This window comes from Rhinoderma darwinii, chromosome 1 (genome assembly GCF_050947455.1).
Source record: "Rhinoderma darwinii isolate aRhiDar2 chromosome 1, aRhiDar2.hap1, whole genome shotgun sequence".
Classification (NCBI taxonomy): Eukaryota; Metazoa; Chordata; class Amphibia; order Anura; family Rhinodermatidae; genus Rhinoderma; species Rhinoderma darwinii.
In genome coordinates, this window is record NC_134687.1 from 15,062,104 (window position 1) to 15,087,834 (window position 25,731).

A 25,731-nucleotide genomic window follows, 5' to 3' on the forward strand; every position below is an offset into this window, starting at 1 on the left:
AAGCGACCACTTGGCTTGACGTGGATTTAATCGTTGTGCCGACTGTAAGTAGGTAAGGGTCTTGTGGTCTGTGTAGATGACAAATGGATGTGCGGAACCCTCCAACAGATGTGTCTACTCTTCTAGGGCCAACTTGATGGCTAGAAGCTCACAATCTCCAATACAATAGTTCCTCTCCGCTGCCCAGAAGAGTTTAGAGAAAAAGCCACAGGAGAAAGCTTTTCCATCAGAGTTTCTTTGGAAGAGGAGTGCTCCAGCATCAATGGAAGAGGCGTCAACCTGCAACGAGAACTTACGGAAGACATCTGGATGGTGTAGAATGGAGGCAGACGTGAAGGACCTTCCAAGCTCTAAGAATGTAAATTCAGCTTCAGGAGGCCAACTATTAGCATTTTCTCCATTTTTGGTGAGGGCAAAGATGGGAACATAAGCAAAGGTCAATCTAGGACAGACTTTACCTTTTCCAGATCCATCTGGAGTCCATGATCGGAGACAATATAGCCCAGGAAGGGCAAGGATTTATTTTCAAAGATGCATTTCTCCAGTTTAGCGTAGAGGTTGTTCCCCTTTCACCACGACAGGACTTGGCGAACATGCTTCCAGTGTGTGGTCAGATCAGGTGAGTAAACCAAGATGAACCACCACGCAGATAACAAATATAACAAAGATAATACAACAGATCCCGTCATATATTGTTCATGAATTCCTGGAAAACAGCTGGAGCATTACACAAACCGATGGGCATCACGAGATATTCATAGTGACAGTCTCAGGTGTTGAATGAGGTTTTCCACTCGTCACCCTCGCAGATACGGATCAAGTTATAAACCCCACGGAGATCCGGCTTAGTGAAAATCTTGGCACCACGAATATGGTCGAAAAGCTCACAGATCAGCGGCAAGAGGTACTTGCTTTTGACAGTGATCTTATTCAGACCATCATAGTCTATGCAGGGCTGGAGGGATTTATCTTTTGTCTCTACAAAGAAAAATCAGGATCGGGCTGGTGTAGCGTCCATGGCCATGGGCCGTCGGGACGCCGGCAGCCATGGATCCGTGAGCGCTGGTCCCCATTGCCTTCCTAGGAGACGCCAGCGCTCACTTCCGCTCCGGTCTGCTGTGTCCCGTAGGGTGCGTGCGCACGCTCGTGCCCGGCCTTAAAGGGCCAGCGCGCGCACAGAGGAAATCGTCATCATCATCAACTGCCATGATTTCCTGGTCTATAAGAAGGCCCCAGACCTTCTGATCCTTGCCTGAGCGTTGTTAGTTTTCCCAGTCTGTCTTGCAAATGGTCCCTTAGTGTTTCCCGTTCCAGTTGTTACCCTTGCCCTGTTACCTGTTCCTGTATCCCGTGCTGTTCTTGTCCCTGTGCCTTTTAGTGTCGGAGTCGTGTCACGTCCTGTGTCATCTGCCACATCCTGTGGAATTCGCCACGTCTGGCGCAACCTGTGGCACCTGTGACATCCACCACGTTTGGCGATACCTGCTGCACCCATTTCCATCAGTGCCAGAACTGCGGCCACTGTCTGGACTATCCAGGTACCCTTGTGCGGGACTTTGTATTCTGGGGTTCCTGTTGTTTGGCCAGCTGCCTCCCTGCTACGGCGGTGCGGCCTAGTAAGACCACTAACCCGCTACGTGACATCTGGAGACGTTGACTTCCTAATAAACTCCTTCTCAAGGTTTTCCGTGGCATATGCCGACATGGCTTGGGTCTCAGATAGAGAGAGAGAGGATATAACCGTCTAAGAGTAGGTTAGCTCTATAGGACAGTCGTATGGACGATGCAGAGGTAAGGTCTCAGCCTCCTCCTTGCTGAACACGTCTTTATAGCAGGCATGTTGTGGAGGATAGACGATGGAGCCACTGGGACACTGGAGCTCGGGCAGGAGGAACCACAATCAGACAGCTTAGGTGACAGCGAGGTCCCCACTGAAGAATTTCTCCAGAATTCCAATTAAACACTGGAGCTAGCTTGTGAAGTCAGGGTAGTCCCAATAGAAATGGAGTAATAGCCACGGGTAAAAGTTATGGCGTTATCCACAGGGAGGGGGCTGTATGGCGCTATCTACAGGCAGGGGGCTGTATGGCGCTCTCTACAGGAGGCTGTATGGTGCTATCTACAGGGAGGGGGTCTGTATGGCGCTATGTACAGGGAGGGGTCTTTATGGCATTATCTACAGGGAGGGGGCTGTATGGCGCTATCTACAGGGAGGGGGCTGTATGGCGCTATCTACAGGGGGGCTGTATGGCGCTATCTACAGGGAGGGGGTTGTATGGCGCTATCTACAGGGGGGCTGTATGGCGCTATCTACAGGGGGGCTGTATGGCGCTATCTACAGGAGGCTGTATGGCGCTATCTACAGGGAGGGGGCTGTATGGCGCTATGTACAGGGAGGGGTCTTTATGGCGTTATCTATAGGGAGGGGGCTGTGTGTGGCGCTATCTACAAGGAGGGGGTTGTATGGCGCTATCTACAGGGGAGCTTTATGGCGCTCTCTACAGGGGGCTGTATGGTGCTATCTACAGGGAGGGGGCTGCATGGCTCTCTCTACAGGGGGCGCTGTGTGGCAGGGGGGTTTTGTGGCACCCAGGGGAGGGGGGCCCTGTCTAAAGTTTGCTATGGGGCCCAGTCTTTCCTAGTTACACCCTGCTCCACACTGCAAAGTTCAAACAGAGCGGCGAGCGGTAGTGGTAGCCTACGGTAGCCGAGGTGGTCATGCGATGGAGGTCCCCTTCTCACTGGGGTAGGAGACGGCCCGGAAGTCGCTGACGTGAGATCAGGTGACAGGTCAGGTGACTGGACTGGTCCACTCCAGGCACTGATCTCACTTGGCAGAATATTTTCAGATTCCGCTATCAAGCGGAATCTAAAAATATGCCCTGCCGTGGCCTACTATACCTTTGCACTACTCCTGTACATTTTGGCGCCTGCGCAGTGCAAAGTTCCAGGAGACCGCAGTAATAAATTAATAAATCCCAGATGGTGCTTTGGACGGCAGAAAAAAACATCCATTTTTGCGGACTGTCCGTAAATTTACGGATGGTTGGCAACCCTGGACCCCACCCTCCGGGAAATTGCTGGGAGCCGCATCTATCAGACATTTATGGCGTAACCTGTGGATATACCAACAATTTCTTAAAATGGAATTCACCTTTAAATCATCGTTATTGATACAGTTGAATTAATATTTCTATAGGGTCGTAGATCAACAGAATGAAAATATCTCTGCCGAAAAACCAGGGCCCCAATAATAACACTGATGAAGAACGACTACTGTACTATAGGCATATACACAGGGCGATCAAGTGATTCTACCACTAGAGGGAGGCAGAGCACCACCTAAAGTCAGATTCGTTTTCCTTACGATAGATATTATATTTTGGACACTTTTTTGTCCTGTAATTGTGGATTTAATCATAAGTGCACCCTCCATGAATCAAGGTGAAAATAGTAAATAAAACGTAACTTTGTAAACACAAATGAAACCTAATTCTCAAAAAACTAAATGCAGTGTCACAAAAGGGTGTCAAAAAAGTTACAAAATTAATATGTTATTATGGTGTTATAAAATGATATTATGTGTTAGAAAAAGTTATTAATGTGACAAATTGGTTTCTGTGCCACAACAAATGATATTCTGTATGAACATGTTGTGTGATAAAAAGGTATCCTGCGGCATTGACCCATAACTTTATGTTAATTTAGCAAGGAACGGGAACCAGCTGCAAACCATGCAAGTTTGAGCAAATATGAAGGCTTGCATTGTCATTATTTAGGGGTGTTTTCATGCATATTTGTATACTTGCTTACCGTATTATGTGGTACTTGTATTGATGCGTTACTATGCATTAAAAGAGGACTGTCACTAAGCTGAACTGGTTAACTGACCTGAATAGCGCTGTCTCCCTAAATCCAATGCTGTTTTTCTTTTTTTTTCTGGATCGCCCCATTCCAGAGATAAGGCCCACTGTTGTGTTGGCTCCCTATTGGCTAATTTTCTGTAGTTAGTCAAAAGGGTGGAGCTAGTTTCCCTGCCTCTGATTCTGTCCAAGCAGCACGTGGCACCTTGAGAGTAGTTCATGCCCTGTTGGCTAACTACAGCAAATTAGCATAGAGGAAGTCAACAAAACAGTGGGTCATATCTCTGGAACAAGGGCACTGGCGTAACTACCGCTATAGGGGCCTGCGGCATTAGGGGGCCCATGCTGCCCGCCGACATGGCCCCCATGCCCGGTAGCGCCGCTAGCAGCCGACGCCACTATGGAGCCTGCGCCGCCCGGGCCCCCTCATGCCCGGTGGCGTCGCTAGCACCGGAGAGGGTCCCGTTGCTAGCGACAGCCACATTCACATGTATCTGCTTTCTCAGGATGCAGATACAATTAATTACTAAAGGCTGCACTTGGAAAACTCCCTGCGCAGGCTGGCATGATTACGTCACTACATCCCGCTGTCCTACAGAAGCATCCTGCCCGGAGGATGTGCAGCGTTCTGTCCGTCACGGTAATGGGGCAAGATAAGTACAATATATTTTTTTTGGGGGGGCGGTGTGGCAATATACAGGGGGAGGGGGGAGATTGCTGTGTGGCACTATATACAAGGGGTGAGCAGAGTGCCACTACATACAAAGGAGAGGTGCTGTGTGGCACTATATAAAATGGAGGTGTGCTCTGTGGCGCTATTTACAAGGGATGGGCGCTTTGTGGCATTATTTACAAGGGAGGGGCGCTGTGTGGCACTATATGCAAAGGAGGGGGGCTGTGTGGCACAATGTACAAGGGAGGGACGCTGTGTGACACTGTATACAATGGAGGGGGCCTGTGTGGCACTATATACAAGGGCGGGCTTTGTAGCCCTTTATACAAGGGGGCTGTGTGGCACTGTATACAAGTGAGAGGGGGCTGTGTGCCACTATATACAAGCGGAGGGCTGTGTGGCACTATATACAAGGGGGGCTGTGTGACACTATACAAGGGGGGCTGTGTGGCACTATATACAAGCGGGGCTGTGTGGCCCTATATACAAGGGGGCTGTATGGATTTATATACAAGGGGAGGTGTGTAACACTATATACAAGGGGGGCTGTGTGGCACTATATACTAGGGGGGCTGTATGGCACTAATTACAAGGGGGAGGGCTGTGTGGCACTATCTACAGGGGGCTGTGTGGCGCAATCTGTGGCACTATATGCAAGGGGGGCTGTGTGGCACTGTATACAAGTGAGAGGGGGCTGTGTGCCACTATATACAAGGGTAGGGCTGTGTGGCACTATATACAAGGGGGGCTGTGTGACACTATACAAGGGGGGGCTGTGTGGCACTATATACAAGGGGGCTGTGTGACACTATACAAGCGGGGCTGTGTGGCACTATATACAAGGGGGCTGTATGGATTTATATACAAGGGGAGGTGTGTAACACTATATACAAGGGGGGCTGTGTGGCACTATATACAAGGGGGCTGTGTGAAACTATACAAGGGGGGCTGTGTGGCCCTATATACAAGGGGGCTGTATGGATGTATATACAAGGGAAAGGTGTGTAACACTATATACAAGGGGGGCTGTGTGGCACTATCTACTAGGGGGGCTGTATAGCACTAATTACAGGGGGAGGGCTGTGTGGCACTATCTACAGGGGGCTGTGTGGTGCAATCTGTGGCACTATATGCAAGGGGGGCTGTGTGGCACTATATCCAAGGGGGGCTGTGTGGCACTATATACAAGTGGGCTGTGTGGCACTATATACAAGGGGGGCTGTGTGGCACTATATACAAGGGGGGGCTGTGTGGCACTATATACAAGGGCGGGCTTTGTAGCCCTTTATACAAGGGGGCTGTGTGGCACTGTATACAAGTGAGAGGGGGCTGTGTGCCACTATATACAAGGGGAGGGCTGTGTGGCACTATATACAAGGGGGGCTCTGTGACACTATACAAGGGGGGGCTGTGTGGCACTATATACAAGGGGGGCTGTGTGACACTATACAAGCGGGGCTGTGTGGCCCAATATACAAGGGGGCTGTATGGATTTATATACAAGGGGAGGTGTGTAACACTATATACAAGGGGGGCTGTGTGGCACTATCTACTAGGGGGGGCTGTATGGCACTAATTACAAGGGGGAGGGCTGTGTGGCACTATCTACATGGGGCTGTGTGGCGCAATCTGTGGCACTATATGCAAGGGGGGCTGTGTGGCACTATATCCAAGGGGGGCTGTGTGGCACTATATACAAGGGGGCTGTGTAGCACTATATACAAGGGGGCTGTGTGGCACTATATACAAGGGGGGCTGTGTGGCACTATATACAAGGGCGGGCTTTGTAGCCCTTTCTACAAGGGGGCTGTGTGGCACTGTATACAAGTGAGAGGGGGCTGTGTGCCACTATATACAAGGGGAGGGCTGTGTGGCACTATATAAAAGGGGGGCTGTGCGACACTATACAAGGGGGGGCTGTGTGGCACTATATACAAGGGGGGCTGTGTGACACTATACAAGCGGGGCTGTGTGGCCCTATATACAAGGGGGCTGTATGGATTTATATACAAGGGGAGGTGTGTAACACTATATACAAGGGGGGCTGTGTGGCACTATCTACTAGGGGGGCTGTATGGCACTAATTACAAGGGGGAGGGCTGTGTGGCACTATCTACAGGGGGCTGTGTGGCGCAATCTGTGGCACTATATGCAAGGGGGGCTGTGTGGCACTGTATAAAAGTGAGAGGGGGCTGTGTGCCACTATATACAAGGGGAGGGCTGTGTGGCACTATATACAAGGGGGGCTGTGTGACACTATACAAGTGGGGGCTGTGTGGCACTATATACAAGGGGGGCTGTGTGACACTATACAAGCGGGGCTGTGTGGCCCTATATACAAGGGGGCTGTATGGATTTATATACAAGGGGAAGGTGTGTAAGACTATATACAAGGGGGGCTGTGTGGCACTATCTATTAGGGGGCTGTATGGCACTAATTACAAGGGGTAGGGCTGTGTGGCACTATCTACAGGGGGCTGTATGGCGCAATCTGTGGCACTATATGCAAGGGGGGCTGTGTGGCACTATATCCAAGGGGGGCTTTGTGGCACTATATCAAAGGGGGGCTGTGTGCCACTATATGCAAGGGGGGCTGTGTGGCACTATATACAAGGGGGGCTGTGTGGCACTATATACAAGGGAGGAGCTGTCTAGCACTATATAGAAGGGGCTGTTTGGCACTACTAAGGGGAGGCTGTGTGGCACTATCTGCTAGGGGGCTGGATGGCACTAATTACAAGGGGGGCTGTGTGGCACTATCTACAAGGGCTGTGTGTGGCGCAATCTACAGGGGTCTGTGTGGCGCAATCTACAGGTGTTTGTATGTGGCGCTATCTACGGGGGGCTGTGTGTGGCGCTATCTACGGGGGGCTGTGTGTGGCGCTATCTACTGTGGTCTGTGTGTGGCGCTATCTACAGGGCACTATATACAAGGGAGGGGGGCTGTGTGGCACTATATACAAGGGGGGCTGTGTGACACTATAAAAGCGGGGCTGTGTGGCCCTATATACAAGGGGGCTGTATGGATTTATATACAAGGGGAGGTGAGTAACACTATATACAAGGGGGGCTGTGTGGCACTATCTACCAGGGGGGCTGTATGGCACTAATTACAAGGGGGAGGGCTGTGTGGCACTATATACAGGGGGCTGTGTGGCGCAATCTGTGGCACTATATACAAGGGGGGCTGTGAGACACTATACAAGCGGGGCTGTGAGGCCCTATATACAAGGGGGCTGTATGGATTTATATACAAGGGGAAGGTGTGTAAGACTATATACAAGGGGGGTTGTGTGGCACTATCTACAGGGGGCTGTATGGCGCAATCTGTGGCACTATATGCAAGGGGGGCTGTGTGGCACTATATCCAAGGGGGGCTGTGTGGCACTATATACAAGGGGGGCTGTGTGGCACTATATACAAGGGGGGCTGTGTGGCACTATATACAAGGGAGGAGCTGTCTAGCACTATATAGAAGGGGGCTGTTTGGCACTACTAAGGGGAGGCTGTGTGGCACTATCTGCTAGGGGGCTGGATGGCACTAATTACAAGGGGGTCTGTGTGGCACTATATACAAGGGCTGTGTGTGGCGCAATCTACAGGGGTCTGTGTGGCGCAATCTACAGGTGTTTGTATGTGGCGCTATCTACGGGGGGCTGTGTGTGGCGCTATCTACTGTGGTCTGTGTGTGGCGCTATCTACAGGGCACTATATACAAGGGAGGGGGGCTGTGTGGCAATATATACAAGGGAGGGGGGCTTTGTGGCACTATATACAAGGGGAGGGATTTGTGGCCCTATATACAAGGGGGCTGTGTGGCAATATATACAAGGGGGGCTGTGCGGCACTATATCCAAGTGGGGCTGTGTGCCATTATATACAAGGGGAGGGCTGTGTGGCACTATATACAAGGGGGGCTGTGTGACACTATACAAGGGGGGGCTGTGTGGCACTATATACAAGGGGGGCTGTGTGACACTATACAAGCGGGGCTGTGTGGCCCTATATACAAGGGGGCTGTATGGATTTATATACAAGGGGAGGTGTGTAACACTATATACAAGGGGGGCTGTGTGGCACTATATACTAGGGGGCTGTATGGCACTAATCACAAGGGGGAGGGCTGTGTGGCACTATCTACAGGGGGCTGTGTGGCGCAATCTGTGGCACTATATGCAAGGGGGGCTGTGTGGCACTGTATACAAGTGAGAGGGGGCTGTGTGCCACTATATACAAGGGTAGGGCTGTGTGGCACTATATACAAGGGGGGCTGTGTGACACTATACAAAGGGGGCTGTGTGGCACTATATACAAGGGGGGCTGTGTGACACTATACAAGCGGGGCTGTGTGGCACTATATACAAGGGGGCTGTATGGATTTATATACAAGGGGAGGTGCGTAACACTATATACAAGGGGGGCTGTGTGGCACTATCTACCAGGGGGGCTGTATGGCACTAATTACAAGGGGGAGGGCTGTGTGGCACTATCTACAGTGGGCTGTGTGGCGCAATCTGTGGCACTATATGCAAGGGGGGCTGTGTGGCACTGTATACAAGTGAGAGGGGGCTGTGTGCCACTATATACAAGGGGAGGGCTGTGTGCCACTATATACAAGGGGGGCTGTGTGACACTATACAAGTGGGGGCTGTGTGGCACTATATACAAGGGGGCTGTATGGATTTATATACAAGGGAAAGGTGTGTAACACTATATACAAGGGGGGCTGTGTGGCACTATCTACTAGGGGGGCTGTATAGCACTAATTACAGGGGGGAGGGCTGTGTGGCACTATCTACAGGGGGCTGTGTGGCGCAATCTGTGGCACTATATCCAAGGGGGGCTGTGTGGCACTATATCGAAGGGGGGCTGTGTGGCACTATATACAAGGGGGCTGTGTGGCACTATATACAAGGGGGGCTGTGTGGCACTATATACAAGGGGGGGCTCTGTGGCACTATATACAAGGGCGGGCTTTGTAGCCCTGTATACAAGGGGGCTGTGTGGCACTGTATACAAGTGAGAGGGGGCTGTGTGCCACTATATACAAGGGGAGGGCTGTGTGGCACTATATACAAGGGGGGCTGTGTGACACTATACAAGGGGGGGCTGTGTGGCACTATATACAAGGGGGGCTGTGTGACACTATACAAGCGGGGCTGTGTGGCCCTATATACAAGGGGGCTGTATGGATTTATATACAAGGGGAGGTGTGTAACACTATATACAAGGGGGGCTGTGTGGCACTATCTACTAGGGGGGCTGTATGGCACTAATTACAAGGGGGAGGGCTGTGTGGCACTATCTACATGGGGCTGTGTGGCGCAATCTGTGGCACTATATGCAAGGGGGGCTGTGTGGCACTATATCCAAGGGGGGCTGTGTGGCACTATATACAAGGGGGGAGCTGTGTGGCATTATCTATGGGGGGAACTATATGTAGGGCACAATCTACAGGGGAGGCTATATGTGGGACACTATCTACAGGTGGGGCTATATGCAGGGCCGGCCTTAGGATAGATGACGCCCCGTGCGCTATTATCTTTCGGTGCACTACTTCCATCATAAAAAAAAATGCCCCATAAAAAGTAAAATGCCCCCCCCCACGGTATAATGCCCTATATACTGCCCCACACTGTATAATGCCCCTTTAGTGTCCCCTATACAGTATAATATTAATATTTAATAATATAATATATTATAACCCCTTCAAGGACACAGTGTTTTGTCTTCTAATTGTGCCCACACAGTATTATTCCCCGTAAACTCCACACACAGTATATTGCCCCCTGTAGTGACCCTACACAGTATAATGTCCACTAAGTGGCCTCCACACAGTATAATGCCCCCCTCCCCTGTCTACCACACACAGCCCCCATTGTAGATAGTGCCCCCCTGTAGATTGTGCCATACACCCTCCCTGTAGACAGCGCCATAGTCCCCCACCTCCTCCTTGTAGACAGTGCCAAAATCCCCCACCTCCACCTTGTAGACAGTGACAAAATCCCCCACCTCCTCCTTGTAGACAGTGCCATACATCCCCTCCACCTCCCCCTTGTAGATCGTGCCATACAGCCCCCCACCTCCCCCTTGTAGACAGTGCTTCCAAACAAACAAAAATTGTAGTCACCTAGGCCCCGTTCCCACGACGAACTGGGCTGCTCCACGACAGGATCCTTGCGTAGGTCGGCGTAAATCTGTAGCCCAGTACAGAGTTTCCAAACCTATTCGGACTCGAGGCATCTCTGGAAAAAAAAGATTCCTCAGGACACCCCTACCAAAAATTGTTTCTTGAAAGACAGAAAATTCTAAAAACAACCACTACACTCTTAGGGTATGTTCACACAGCATTTTTTGTAAGGCAGAAAAAATCTGGCTCAAAATTCCTTCAGGAAGTGACAGCATTGTTTGACTTTTTTTTGGGGCATTTTTTTAAGCCGTTGAAGCGAATGCAAAAGACGCAGGGGGAAAAGCACCAATTGAGCGGCGCAGGTATTTTCTGCCTCCTTTTAATTTTGATTGGAGGTCAGAGGTGGAAACCACTTGAAGACCATCAGCCCCCCACTCACAGTAAAATAACCATCAGCCCACAACTCACAGATGCCCCCTGTAGATAGTGCCAAACAGCCCCTTGTATATAGTGCCACACAGCCCCGTGTAGGTAGTACCACACAGCTCCCTTGTACGTAGTGCTACACACAACCCTGTAGGTAGCGCGTGCCCCACAGCCCCCTTGTAGGTAGTGCCGGACACCCCCTTGTAGATAGTGCCACACAGCCCCTTGTAGATAGTGCCACACAGCCCCTTGTAGGTAGTGCCACACAGCCCCTTTGTAGGCAGTGCCACACAGCCCCTTGTAGGTAGTGCCACACAGCCCCCTTTGTAGGTAGTGCCACACAACTCCCTTGTAGTTAGTGCCACACAGCCCCTTTGTAGGTAGTGCGTGCCCCACAGCCCCCTTGTAGGTAGTGCCAGACACCCCCTTGTAGGTAGTGCCACTCAGCCCCCTTGTAGATAGCACCCCACCACTTCCTGTAGATAGCGCCACTGTAGCTCCCTGAAGGAGCAGAATCCCCCTGTGGCCAGGGATTCCGCTCCTGCACGAAGCGCTTGATGTCTCTGTCCATATATGGACAGTGACATCAAGGGCAACTCCTGAAGCAGAATCCCCGTCCCTGGTCACAGTGTTGGAGATTCCACTCCAGGAAAAACCCCTGACGTCTCTGTCCATTTATGGCTGCTACAGCGGTAGCGACGCCACTGAAAGAAGAAGCGCTTAGGCGGAAAGGCAGCTGCTGAGTTGCCGGCCCGGGCGCTTCTGAAACACAAGCAGAGGAAGGGAGCCAGCGCAGCACCCCTTTCCACCTGCTGGAGTGATGCGCCCTCTGCAATGGCACAGGTTGCACACCCCTAAGGCTGGCCCTGGCTATTTGTAAGGCACTATCTACATCGGGGCAATATGGAGCAATATATACAGGGGATGCTATATGTGGGGCACTGTCTACAGGGGATCTATACGTGGGGCACTATCTACAGGAGGGGCTATATGTAGAGCGCTATCTACAGGGGGCTATATGTAGCGCGCTACCTACAGGGGGGCTATATGTAGGGCACTATCTATAGGGGGCTATATGTGGGCGACGATCTACAGGGGGATCTTTGTAGGGCACCATCTACAAGGGGCTCTATGGGGGCACTATCTGCAGGGCGCTCTATGGGGACACTATCTACAGGGGGCTCTATGGGGGCACTATCTACAGGAAGCACTGTGTGTGTGTGTGTGTGTGTGTGTGTGTGTGTGTGTGTGTGTGTGTGTGTGTGTGTGTGTGTGTGTGACACAGTGTATGGTGCTATTATAATCAGGGACACAGTGTATGGTGCTATTATAATCATGGACATAGAGTATTGTGCTTTTATAGTTAGAGGTGAAGTGTATGATACTATTATATTAAGGGGTACAGTGTCTGGCACCATGAGAATTTTATTTTCGTTTTTATATTTGCAGAAATGTTTGAAAGCTGTAGACATCTGAGTGGCAAACTGCATAAATGGGCTGTGGCCGGGAGAAGTCATCATAAAGGTCTGGACCGGATGGAGAAGAAAAGAGAAAAAGAACAACTAGAATCTGAAAAGACATCACCAGTAAGTCACTTAACGTACATTTGTATTCTGCCTCTAATCAGTACTATAGTCACCGTATGATCTGCAGCAAGATGATGGATGGTATGATTTTTTTATTTTTAAATTCAGCTGTATGTGTGCTGGTGTTGTATATATCTACTGAGCTTGGTTCTTGTGTTGTATTTATGTGCTGAGCTTGGTTCTGCGGATGTATATGTATACTGAGCTTGGTTCTGGGGCTGTATATATGTACTAAGCTTGGTTCTGGGGATGTGTATTGTAACGTCCATGGCCGCGGGCCGTCGGGTTTACACACCTCCTGACGCCCGCAGCCATGGATCTGTGAGCGCTAGTCCCCATCTCCTTCCTAGGAGACTCACTTCCGCTCCGGTCTGCTGTGTCCCATAGGGTGCGCGTGCACGCTCGTGCCCGCTCTTAAAGGGCCAGCGCGCACATGAAATCAAACATTTTCTTCATACACCCACATGATTTCCTGGACTATAAGAAGGCCCCAGCGCTTCTGATCCTTGCCTGAGCGTTGTTAATATATCCCAAGTCTGTCTTGCAAATGGTCCCTTAGTGTTTCCCGTTCCAGTTGTTACCTGTGCCCTGTTACCTGTTCCTGTATCCCGTGCTGTGTTCTTGTTCCTGTGCCTACTAGTGTTGGAGTCGTGTCACATCCAGTGTTTTCTGCCACGTCCAGTGTCTTTTGCCACGTCCAGTGTCTTCTGCCACATCTTGTACTGCCCGCCACGTCTGGCGCAACCTGCTGCAGCGACCTCCATCCGTGCTGAAACCACAGCCACTGTCTGGACTAGTTCAGGTACCCGAGTGTTACGAACTGCTATAGACTTTTGTATAGACTGAGCAGTGGCGTAGCTATAGAGGTCACGGCGGTCGCAGTTGCGACCGGGCCTCTAAGTCTGGGGGGCCCACGGGCCCCCGTTGCCATACAGCATGCTTGTTAAATACATTTTCTGTGCCGTGAAGCCGGCAATTCCTGGTTGCGGTCACATGGTACACTTCGTGTACCATGTGACCGTGTTGTCACATGACACATCTTCCAGCCAGTGCAGTGGAAGAGTCAGTGCGGAGGACTCCAGGTGAGCTGCAGAGTCTGTATTGTAATGTGTTGTGTTGTATTGTGTTGTCTTGTAATGTATTGTGTTGTGTTGTCTTGTAATGTGTTGTATTGTGCTGTTTGCGGTGGAGGGGGGGCGTTAAATTACAATACTCTCTCCACCGCAAACTGCACAATACAACACAATACATTACAAACTGTGGGTCGCGTCCCCCTGGGTGGTCGTGTGAAGACTTCCGGTGGGTCGCGAGTCACTCACCGAGGTCCTGGTTCCATTCAACAATGGAGCAAGGAGCTGACGTCTCCTTGCTCCAGCATTCACTGTGCCCTGAGAGGCTCGACACAGGCAGGCGGGCTGTAGCGACATCATCGCGCCTGTCTGCGGCGAGTCACTCATAGCACACACCGGAGGAGGCGAAGGAATGGGGATAGGTAAGTAATTATGCTATTTTTCTATTATGCACATATGGGGGCATTATACTGCATGGGGGGCTGATATGGGGGCCATTATACTGTATGGGGAGCTGATATGGGGGGGCATTATACTGTATGGGGGGCTGATATAGAGGGGCATTATACTGTATGGGAAGCTGATATGGGGGGCATTATACTGTATGGGGGCTGATATGGGGGCACTATACTGTATGGGGAGCTGATATGGGGGCATTATACTGTATGGGGCTGATATGGGGGCACTATACTGTATGGGGAGCTGATATGGGGGGCATTATACTGTATGGGAGGGCTGATATTGGGGGCATTATACTGTATGGGGAGCTGATATGGAGGGGCATTATACCGTATGGGGAGCTCATATGGGGGCATTATACTGTATGGGAAGCTCATATGGGCGGCATTATACTGTATGGGGGGCATTTTACCTTATGGGGCAGCTATGTGTGGCATTATACTGTGGGGGCTGATATGGGGAGCATTATACGGTATGGGGGCATTATATTGTATGAAGCATTATACTGTGTGGGGGCATTATATTATGGGGGTTGTTGGTCAAGGCGTCTGGGCATAGGCGCGCGCAGGGGTCTGATGATGGTGGTGTTGGGGAGGGGTAGGGGGGCCCAAGCTGAATTCTTGCACCCGGACCCATGAGCCTTTAGCTACGCCCCTGAGTTTGAGACGTGGATTCCATGGCTGTATATATGTACTGAGCTTGGTTCTGGGGCTGTATATATGTACTGAGCTAGCTTCTGGGCCTGTATATATGTACTGAGCTTGGGTCTGGTGTTGTATATATGTACTGAGCTAGCTTCTGGGCCTGTATATATGTACTGAGCTAGCTTCTGGGCCTGTATATATGTACTGAGCTTTGTTCTGGTGCTGTATATAGGTATTGAGCTTGGTTCTGGGGCTGTATATATGTACTGAGCTTTGTTCTGGTGCTGTATATAGGTATTGAGCTTGGTTCTGGGGCTGTATATAGGTATTGAGCTTGGTTCTGGGGCTGTATATATGTACTGAGTGTAACATCTATATCCGCGGACCGTCGGGATTACTCACCCCTCGACGGCCGCAGCCATGGTCTGGTGAGCGATGGCCCGCAACTCCTCCCCCCTGGAGATGCCAGCGCTCTCTTCCGCTCCATTCCTGCCCCTTTGCTCATTGCCTGATCGTTGTTAGTATTCTCATTTTAGTCCTTGCAAATGGTCCCTTAGTGTTTACCCGTGCCCTACTACCTGTACCCTGTATCCCGTGCTTTGTTATTGTTCCTGAGCCCGTTAGTGATTGGAGTTGTGTCCTGCTGCTCCTGTTGGCATCTGCCACGTCTGGCACATCCCACTGCACATGCTGCCATCCGCCACATCTGGCGCAACCTGCTGTCGTCCGCCATGTCTGGCACAACTTGCTGCATCCGCTGTTATCCGGCACGTCTGGCGCAACCTGCTGCACCTGCCTCATCCGCCACGTCTGGTGCAACCTGCTGCACCTGCTGTCATCCGCCACATCTGGCGCAACCTGCTGCACCCACCTCCATCCGTGCTAAAGCCTCTGCCACTGCCTGGACTATTCAGATACCCTTGTGCGGGACTTTGCACTGATTGGGTGCACTGTTGTTTGGCCAGCTGCCTCCCCGCTACGGCAGTGCGCCTAGTGGGTCCACATACACACAGACCGTGACACTGAGCTTGGGTCTGGTGTTGTATATATGTACTGAGCTTTGTTCTGGTGCTGTATATAGGTATTGAGCTTGGTTCTGGAGCTGTAATTATATAGGATATATTTATAGTAACAAAATTGCAGGGCAGATGGAATTGTTTTCAATTCATTGTATATTTAATGGGAACCTGTCAGGTAGTTTTAACCCCTTGAACCACCGCCATGCGGTAATACATGATCTGGCAATATTTCCAAACTTTCCCCTGTATGCTGTTTTTCAGATGCAGCAAAATCTATAAAATCAACTTTTAAAATGGCGCACACTATATGCTAATTACTCATTAAAGGGTCACATAGTTCTGCCTCCAAACCCACCTTTCCATGCTTGGTTGACGTCCCTCTGGCTGTTATACATCACTACCGGCCTCCTCCAAATTTTTCGGATACGCCATTGCCTTGTACTACTTGGGCACGCACCGTGCAGCGAGGTGTACTCTACCCGGCTGCACCTCACATGCCAGTACAAGGCAGCGGCGCATCTGCAAGAGTTGGAGGAGGCTGCTAGTGATGTAGAACAGCCAGGGGGATGTCAATCAAAATTTGGGGGGGCACCATTTCAATTTTCTAGCCAGGCAGCAGAAAAGCTAGAATCGGCCCTGATCTTGCAACAAATCTCCTGTTTCATTTCATCTTTCTGACGGCATACCTGAGGGGGCCGTACACCACCCAGGCCCATTTAACACCCTATTGGATAGGTGTGCTAGTCTATGAATGTAGTGCAGTGTGAAGCATATTGCTCATCATTGTGCAAACCACAGCTGACGTCATGTCACTTTGTAGCCTTAGCCTTACTCTAAACACTGGTGCTATACCTGTGCGATACAGTGCCCGCATAATACCACTATATTATCCCTAAATGCAAGTACTCAAACCATGCTGCCTGTACCTGCAAGACTGATACAAAGGGTGAATATCGATCCCTAAGATGTGGATCGTACCTGCCAAACTGACACAAAGGGTGAATATTGATCCCTAAGATGTGGCTCATACCTGCAAGTCTGACACAAAGGGTGAATATTGAACCCTAAGATGTGGATCGTACCTGCCAAACTGACACAAAGGGTGAATATTGATCCCTAAGATGTGGCTCATACCTGCAAGTCTGTCTAACACAAAGGGTGAATATAGATTCCTAAGATGTGGCTCATACCTGCAAGTCTGACACAAAGGGTGAATATTGAACCCTAAGATGTGGATCGTACCTGCAAGTCTGACACAAAGGGTGAATATCGATCTCTAAGATGTGGATCGTACCTGCAAGTCTGACACAAAGGGTGAATATTGAACCCTAAGATGTGAATCATACCTGAAAGTCTGACACAAAGGGTGAATATTGAACCCTAAGATGTGGATCGTACCTGCAAGTCTGACACAAAGGGTGATTATTGATCCCTAAGATGTGAATCATACCTGCAAGTCTGACACAAAGGGTGAATATCGATCTCTAAGATGTGAATCATACCTGCAAGTCTGACACAAAGGGTGATTATTGATCCCTAAGATGTGAATCATACCTGCAAGACTGACACAAAGGGTGAATATCGATCCCTAAGAAAAAAAAAGCTCTGTAGGCTCATAAAATCCAGTTTAACCCCCTGCCCTGCAAATCACCAGTTACTACTGTACGTCTCAGGCAGCACAGGGACAGGTAAGACATCTCTAAAGTGTGTCGACCTCAGCAAACAGCTGTAGTTAACTCCCATGTCCGTCTTCTTACATGTCACACCCACAGGCGTTCAGGAAGCTGGGATATAGGGAGCTGTTTTGAAGATCCTTTCACTGTACAGCTGTCTTTGCTACCTCTGACCTGAAAGATACACTCTGGTAACTAGTGATTACATTGTGATGGCCCCAGCATACCCAGCATATATAGATGTGTCCATCCTTACCTTTGCTCGAATTTGGTTGAGGACTCCAATTTATCATGAAATACATTTAATACAATACTGTGACATGCTAGCAAAATACTTGACGGGTTGCAATTCCCATAAAAAACACTGGGTGGCCACACATAGACACATATAACATAGATAGACATCTCGTGACAGAGTATCGCAAAAGTATGTTTTCTTTCAATCTCGTGCCATGCATCTCAGAATATGTTGAAATAAGAGCAAAGGTAAGGAAGGACACATCTGTAGCTCCTCATATCTCAGCTACCTGGACCTCTATAAGTGTGACATTGAAGTTTAGGATTACACTGGTTAGGACTTATAAGGAGGCAGAGACATAAGCGAGGCCATGTTTCATTTCTTTATTCACTGTACAGTACATCTATACACATTGGTCGTATGGATCCTGCTCCATGAGGTGATGTGGCCGGTTTGGTTGTCAGGGGGTCTGCATTGGAGAAGTTCAATCATTTCCGAAGACACTGACTAAGAAAATACAGAGTCCTGTTCGCAGGCCGGGTCCATTGTGCAGCTCTCTGCAGGAAACAAACATGAGGATAGATTATAATCTCCAGTCTATATATAATAATCATATATCAGGTGATCCCATTATCTCACCCAGGCTCCTCCCTCTGAGAATATCAGCTCATCCTGGGGCATAAGGAGTCAATGTTACTTAAAGGATTTGTTCATTTTTACATTATCTTTTGTCCTCTACTATTGGACTGCACTTATTTTTGGTCCTTTAGTTAAGATTTTCTGTACTAAAGTTCCATAAAAACCTCCTAGTATATAATAATTATATAATGTACGATTGTGTTATATAGCTCTGTAGAAGTGATGGGTCATTATTTAGCTCTAGTTTGCGTGCCGAGGCTAAAAACTCTTCCTGAACTAGTCCTGCTGACACAGCTGAGCGTTTGTTACAATGTATCAATCTAGGAAATCCTGTATGAGTTAAACAGACACCTTATTTTTCCCGTCTAGACTAATAGCTCTAACCTACAGTGATACATTGTAACCAAGCCATTAGCTGTGCGAGCAGGACTAAGGGAGAATGTTTGTTATTTCTGTGTGTACATAAATTCTCCATCATCATAATTAATTTAATGAACTCACTTTCGGACACCCCGCTTACTCGTTGTATTGCCGGTTACACACGTGATGACACCAAGGACCTCATCCTTCCAATTTCTACATTCTCATTTTTTGCAGAGGTGGATGGGAGGAGCTTCTGTAAGCGGGGGAGGTCACTCCAAAGCAGGGGCGGTTTAGTTAAATCACATGGATTTCATTGGTAGACGCCCATCCCTCCGTTCAGCCCCGCCTACCTGCTTACCTATAAGTAATTGCTTATAGTACTGATGGCATGACTAGGCCCCAATTGGTGGTAGGTCCCATACCAGCTCCTACGGCTACCACCATATTAGGTTTACCCCTGAATAAACCAATCTTTACCCTCCACTATATCTAAAACTATGGAATATGATTCCAAAACAATGTAAAAATGTATAGATAATAATAAGAGGTGCATAGGACTGCTCTACCCTATATCATTAGACAATATTTAAAACATAACATTCTGACTGCCTGCAGCTACCACTAGGGGGAGCTTACTGCATACTGTTTTTACATTGAACTCAATAATAACACAGTATACAATAAGCTCCCCCTGGTGGTGACTGCAGGCAGACAAAATGTTATATTTTAAATCTATACTACAGTGTGTGCCCCTTACAAACAGTTCCCTATACCTCAGCTTCCTGGAGACATATGAGTGTGACATGTGAGAAGAGGGTTCAGTGACTTGAAGACATCCCATGATGCAGGTTCTCACCATGGTTGCAGCAGATGCCGGAGGCTGCACAGTTTCCTCCATTGTTCCCACACGGCTTCCTTCCAGATTCACATGGTGAAGGTAGGAAATTTTCTTCTTGACATCTCAAACTCTCAGTGGTGCCAAAGTAACAACCCAGCTCTTCTCCGCAGCAGATGTTGGGCCCAAAGCAGTGACCTTTATTCCTTGGTCCACAAGGAATACACTAAAAAAGACAGAGAATACATCATAACACTAGAGCAGAAGAACACAAGTAAGTATATGACTATGTGACCTTGAATAATGCAATACAAGTCATAGCCTGTGGACAAAGGTGGCGCTGTTTCTGGAAACAGAGGACCCGTTTAGGATCACCAGGGTTGAACCTGTTTAATGATACCCAAAAAATTACATCCAATAGTGACAAAGTTTACAATGTAAATAAGTCCTGCTGTAAAAGGTCTACAAATTGTTTGGATGAGGAATGAACAAATGATCAGATACTCCACCTGCTGGACACAAGAAGTATTGCAATACATTTTTTTTATTATTTTATTATTTGTCTGTAACTTTCCACTTATGCATGCTGGGTCTTGTAGTCCAACAGCAAATGGAGATTGTTAGATTCCACTGGCCTAGACTGATACATTATAGCAAACCATCAGCTGTATAAGAAGCACTAAGTCAATTAGTTTTTTTATAATAAAATGTCATAGAATTTTCACGTTTTTCAAGATCTCTACTTGCTGTCATTCAACAGGAACCTTTATTGTTTACTTCCAGTGGATAAAAAACTTTCCTGGTCATGTCATGGACACAGACACAGCTCTGATAACTGTACTGTGACAAACTGTGCACCTGTGTATCCATCCCATGACCAGGACAGATTCTAAACCACTGGAAGTAAACAATGAATGACAGCAAACAGAGATTTTGAAAACCATTTGGAATTGATACAGAAAGTATGCTGGAAAATGTTATAACATTTTATTACACAATACATAACCTTTACATGAGTGTTCCTATCCACATACAGCAAGCAGAGATCTTGAAAATAGTGAGGAATTGAAAGACAAAGTACATTAGAGAGTTTCAGAATGTTTTATTACACAGTGATCAAGTTTTATGTATATAAATAGTCGCGGGATGTAAAATGATATACACGACAAGATATTTGGGACCCTCCTGTATTGGCGTGTGATGTGTATTTACAGCTCTGCTACATCTGATCTCTGTTCAGGTATGAATACTCCGCAGTAACATTGCACGGGACTCTTTATTGTAAAGCTGCATATGTTACATATACATTTCATGTGAGCGACCTCTCAGTCCTAATCTTCTATATATATCAGATATTTATATATTATATACATCCCCTCCCCCCCACAGCTGCATTGTTCCTATAAAAAATCCTATTAGTTCGCCCTCATATTCTGATCTTGCCTTGTACCTAGTCACAGAAGCTAGAATTGAGTGTGGGGGGGGGGGGGTATTATACGTCTATGAGAACTGAGCGCATGTAGTGCATCTACTTACTAGTGCAGATGTAGCAGAGCTCAGTTGGTTTGCCTGATGATAGCTCCCTAGTAATTGAGTCAGTTTTATAGCAACTTACTAGTGGAGATGTAGCAGAGCTGAATTTGTCTGCCTGGTGATCTCTCCCATTTAATGTCCTGGTTTTATACTAACATAAGAATACAGATGTAGCAGAGCTGAGTTTATCATTTAAAGTATTCTTCTGTGCATTTTCACAGCTGCCAAATTTAATATAATGTAATTTAGTAGTTCAAATGTAGCGGTCTGAATTTGTCATTTACATGATTATTTTTCTATTTTTTTTTGTCTTGTGATAGTTCCCTAATTATGTAGTGGGATTTATATGAACTTAGTAGTGGAGATGAATTACATCAGCTGAGTTTGTAATTTTAATAATTATCTGTGCACTCTGACCAGAGATAAAATTTGCATGAAGTTTTTAAGTTCCAAAGTTTTTTTTTTACAGACCCCTCCCCTACGCCTCCGCCTCCTGCCTCCTGGCCCTAGTGTCTGTCTATATATGAATGGTAAAAGTCTGGTCTCGGCAGAGTCAGATTGCAAAACTTTGAGTTAGAAAATTAACCCCATAACTGCATATCGCGGCCGCCACTGGCCGAGGCCGCTCCATACTCCGCAGGTGTATGTTGTATTATTATTGCAGTGTATGGGACCAGAGATCAAATGACTGCATTTTCAAGCCCATTAGGGGCACTAAGTAGTTAAAAAGTTGAATAAACTTTTTCCTTAATATGTAAAAAAAAAAAAAAATATTAAAAGTTAAAAAAACAAAAACTTTTTCCCATTTCCCACTAAAGTAATGTAACAAAAAAATATAAAAAGTTGACATCATTGGTATCGCCACATTGGTAAATATCTGAACTATTTTACTACTTTATTTTCCACTCCACCCCAGAAATATTTTTTTTGTTTTTCTCAGTACATTATACGGTACATTAAAAACTACACAAAAATAAGCCCTCATAAGGCCATGTCGACAGTAAAAAAATAAAAGTTATGGCTCTTGAAACGGCTGCTATAAATGTCGGTGCCAACATAATATAAGTTAAATTCTTAAGAAAATGTAGCAGAGCTGAATTTGTAATGTAATCGTTGCTCCAAGGTTGAAACTTCCCTGAAGCTCCTCGAAAGAGAAAAGTAACGCACTGAATTATTTGATTCCTCAATTGTCAAATTGGTGAAGAGAAATCCTGAGAAAGGTCTAAACTCCCAGATATGCGAGAAAAGGAATAACACGTCAAGAAATCTCCTGGATTCACCCATATCATACAATGTTTCAGCTCAGAGTCAGGCTGCCCCAAGCTTTGATAAAGGCTCAGCTTGAGCCAACATTTCTTGGTTTGAGGGTGACGGAGACCTCTAGAAATTTCCCGGAGTGTTTTTGGAGGGTTTCCTTTTCTTGCACATCGTTGAAGCTCAGATTGTCAATGGAATTTTTTTATTTTCATCAATTTTCGGACAAGCATCTTATAATGTCTGAGGAGCACTTACCTTTCTTACGTCCATGAAGTCGATCACCGACCTCTTTCCTCCTATGGGGCAGTTTTGTATGTAACACGCTGAAGACAAGGCTAAAAAGCAAAAAAAGGTGACGGCAAGTGCACTGTAAGACATGGCTGTCGTGACCCCAGCGATCTGTCAAGATGACGGAATGTTCCTTGGAGCTCTTCTGCACCTGGATAGACACCATAGCGTATATATATATATTCCCTAGTGGAAACATCTCCACCCACCCGCCCCCATCCTCCAGCAACGTCATTAATACTATTGTCAGAAAAACACATCGACTATGACACCAAATTCCTCAATTATTAACCCAAGGTTGAATATGTGAGGTCACCAAAGAACATATCATTTTGTAAGAAAATTTCTAAAACGTGTTAAGAAATAATGCAGCGGGGAGTAAGACGCTCCTTCCAATTATGCCCGTCCTCAAGGTCAGCGTGGGGCGGCTTCTCCTTTATGAGTGGTCACAACCTTTTTGTACCTGTGCATAGTCTCACTTGTTCCCAATATAGAAAGAAGATGAAAAAAATATTCTTCATTTGAAAGTGAAATAGTTTCCTTACTAAATATAATATTGTATGGAACACGGCAAACTGGATGTGAGAGAATGACTCAGATGTAGTGTAGCATGTATGGTGTGAACATGATGTATGGATTAGATAGAGATAGATAGATAGATAGATAGATAGATAGATAGATAGATAGATAGATAGATAGATAGATAGATAGATAGATAGATAGATAGATAGATAGATAGATAGATAGATAGATAGATAGATAGATAGATAGATATGAGATAGATAGATAGATAGATAGATAGATAGATAGATAGATAGATAGATAGATAGATAGATAGATAGATAGATAGATAGATAGATAGATAGATAGATAGATAGATAGATAGATAGATAGATAGAGATAGATGGATAGATGATAGATAGATAGATAGATAGATAGATAGATAGATAGATAGATAGATAGATAGATAGATAGATAGATAGATAGATAGATAGATAGATAGATAGATAGATAGATAGAGAGAGAGAGAGAGAGAGAGAGAGAGGGATGGATGGATGGATGGATGGATGGATGGATGGATGGATGGATGGATGATAGATAGATAGATAGATAGATAGATAGATAGATAGATAGATAGATAGATAGATAGATAGATAGATAGATAGATAGATAGATAGATAGATAGATAGATAGATAGATATGAGATAGATAGATATGAGATAGATAGATAGATAGATAGATAGATAGATAGATAGATAGATAGATAGATAGATAGATAGATAGATAGATAGATAGATAGATAGATGGAACATACTGGTGTATCAAGCTTGTAGATGAACAGTATCACACATGATAGTCTTAGATACACTTGACAGTATTGTGCATGAGAGGATTGGATACACTGGTTCACTAGAGAGTATCACACATGATAGACTTAGATACAAACAAAACAGAACATAGAACCTTTAGACATGAAGTGGCCGGTCAGACAGACCCATCGCTTTGGTTCATTAATGATATAATTTCCGGGCACTGATGAGCCTCTCATCTCAGTAATAATCTACAGATCTCATGATAGTTCCCACAGTGTTGAACTCATTGAAGTGCCCATAGTGCCATCCTAATAATAGTTCCCACAGTGCCAGACCCATTATAGTGCTTGATCAAGCTATTGTCTATACCCTGTACCTTTGACTTCTTGGACTCCTTGGAACTGGACCTCGGCTTTTCTCTGGATTACCCCTTGTTTGCTGATTTGGATTTTCTGCTCCTGGCTGGTTCTGACCTCTGCTATTCCACTCGCTTATTGATTTGGAAGTTCTGTTTACCCTCTGGCTGACTGGTTCCTGTTCAGGTCCTGTCTGCATTGCACCTCTTATCCAATACTGAATTTTTCTAAGACAACCTGGGTTCTATGCAGCAAAATCCAACCTGCCTTGCGGTGGGCTCTGGCGAACACCATAGACACTGTTGATCAGAGTTGTGACAGATTTGGGGTTGCGGATTTATTTGCACGCTCATTACTGACAGTCTCCAGCGGCCTTTGGGGAATTGCTCACCTAGCAAACCCATAAACTTCCACCCTGGGAATTGCTCAACTAGCGATTCCATAACATAGTGCCAGCCAAATTATAGTTTCCACAGTGCCAGACTTATTGTAGTGCCCATAGTCCCATCCTTAGAATAGTTATTACATTGCCAGACTCATTGTAGTGCCTATAGTTACAGCCTTAAAATAGTTACCACAGTGCCAGACCTATTGAAGTGCCCATAGTGCCCTCCTAATAACAGCTCCCACAGTGTCAACTTATTGTAATGCCCATAGTGCCAGGCTCCATTATTCCAGCCTCATAATAGTTCCTGCAGTATCAGACTCATTGTAGTGACCATATTTCCAAGCTCATGATAGTTCCCACAGTGCAAGCCTCAAAGAAAAGCTCAAACACTTTATATTTATATATGAGAGCAGCCAATCAGCAGCTACTACATGTAACCTCCTCGTCTTGTGCTGATCTCTTTAGAGGAGTAGGATGGAGAGCAGCAGGAGAGCAGGAGTAGAGCAGCAGGAGACGGATGGACAGCAGCAGGAGAGCAGTAGGAGAGTAGCAGATGAGCAGAAGGGGAGTAGCAGGAGGAGAGGAAGATGAGAGCAGCAGGAGAGCAGGAGGAGAAAGCAGGAGAGCAGGAGGAGAGCAGCAGGAGAGCAGGAGGAGAGCAAAAGGAGACGAGGAGGAGAAAGCAAAAGAAGGATCACCAGCAGCAGGAGAGCAGCAGGTGGAGAGTAGCATGAGAGCAGGAGGAGAGCAAGAAGAGAGTAGCAGGAAAGCAGCAGGAGAGCAGAAGGAGAGTAGCAGGTAAGCAGGAGGAGAGCCGCAGGAGAGGTGGAGGAGAAAACAAGAGAAGGATGGACAGCCGCAGGAGAGCAGAAGGAGGAGAGCAGCAGGAGAGCAGAAGGAGGAGAGCAGCAGGAGAGCAGAAGGAGGAGAGCAGCAGGAGAGCAGGAAGAGAGTGGAAGAAGAGCAGTAGGAAAGCAG

At 47.1% G+C, this 25,731-nt stretch overlaps 1 protein-coding gene across 1 annotated transcript; it reads right to left on the minus strand.

The window, feature by feature from the left end:
• Nucleotides 1–18,150: 18,150 nt before the first annotated feature.
• LOC142715820 (mesotocin-neurophysin MT) lies at nt 18,151–22,838 on the minus strand. The gene is made up of 3 exons (XM_075848675.1): nt 22,664–22,838; nt 19,640–19,844; nt 18,151–18,338 (listed from the first exon to the last, which is right to left on the minus strand). Exons 1-3 carry the CDS (start codon nt 22,784–22,786, stop codon nt 18,289–18,291), a joined length of 378 nt encoding a protein of 125 aa, XP_075704790.1. The 5' UTR covers nt 22,787–22,838; the 3' UTR covers nt 18,151–18,288.
• Between the last annotated feature and the right edge of the window lie 2,893 nt (nt 22,839–25,731).

Excerpts from the sequence above, each read along its gene's own strand:
- LOC142715820 (XM_075848675.1), bottom strand. The coding sequence starts at position 22,786 with ATGTCTTACAGTGCACTTGCCGTCACCTTTTTTTGCTTTTTAGCCTTG. Across the intron at positions 19,845-22,663 it reads ACTTCATGGACGTAAGAAAG|TGTATTCCTTGTGGACCAAG; the intron begins GTAAGTGCTCCT and ends TGTCTTTTTTAG. Across the intron at positions 18,339-19,639 it reads CGGCATCTGCTGCAACCATG|AGAGCTGCACAATGGACCCG; the intron begins GTGAGAACCTGC and ends TGTTTCCTGCAG.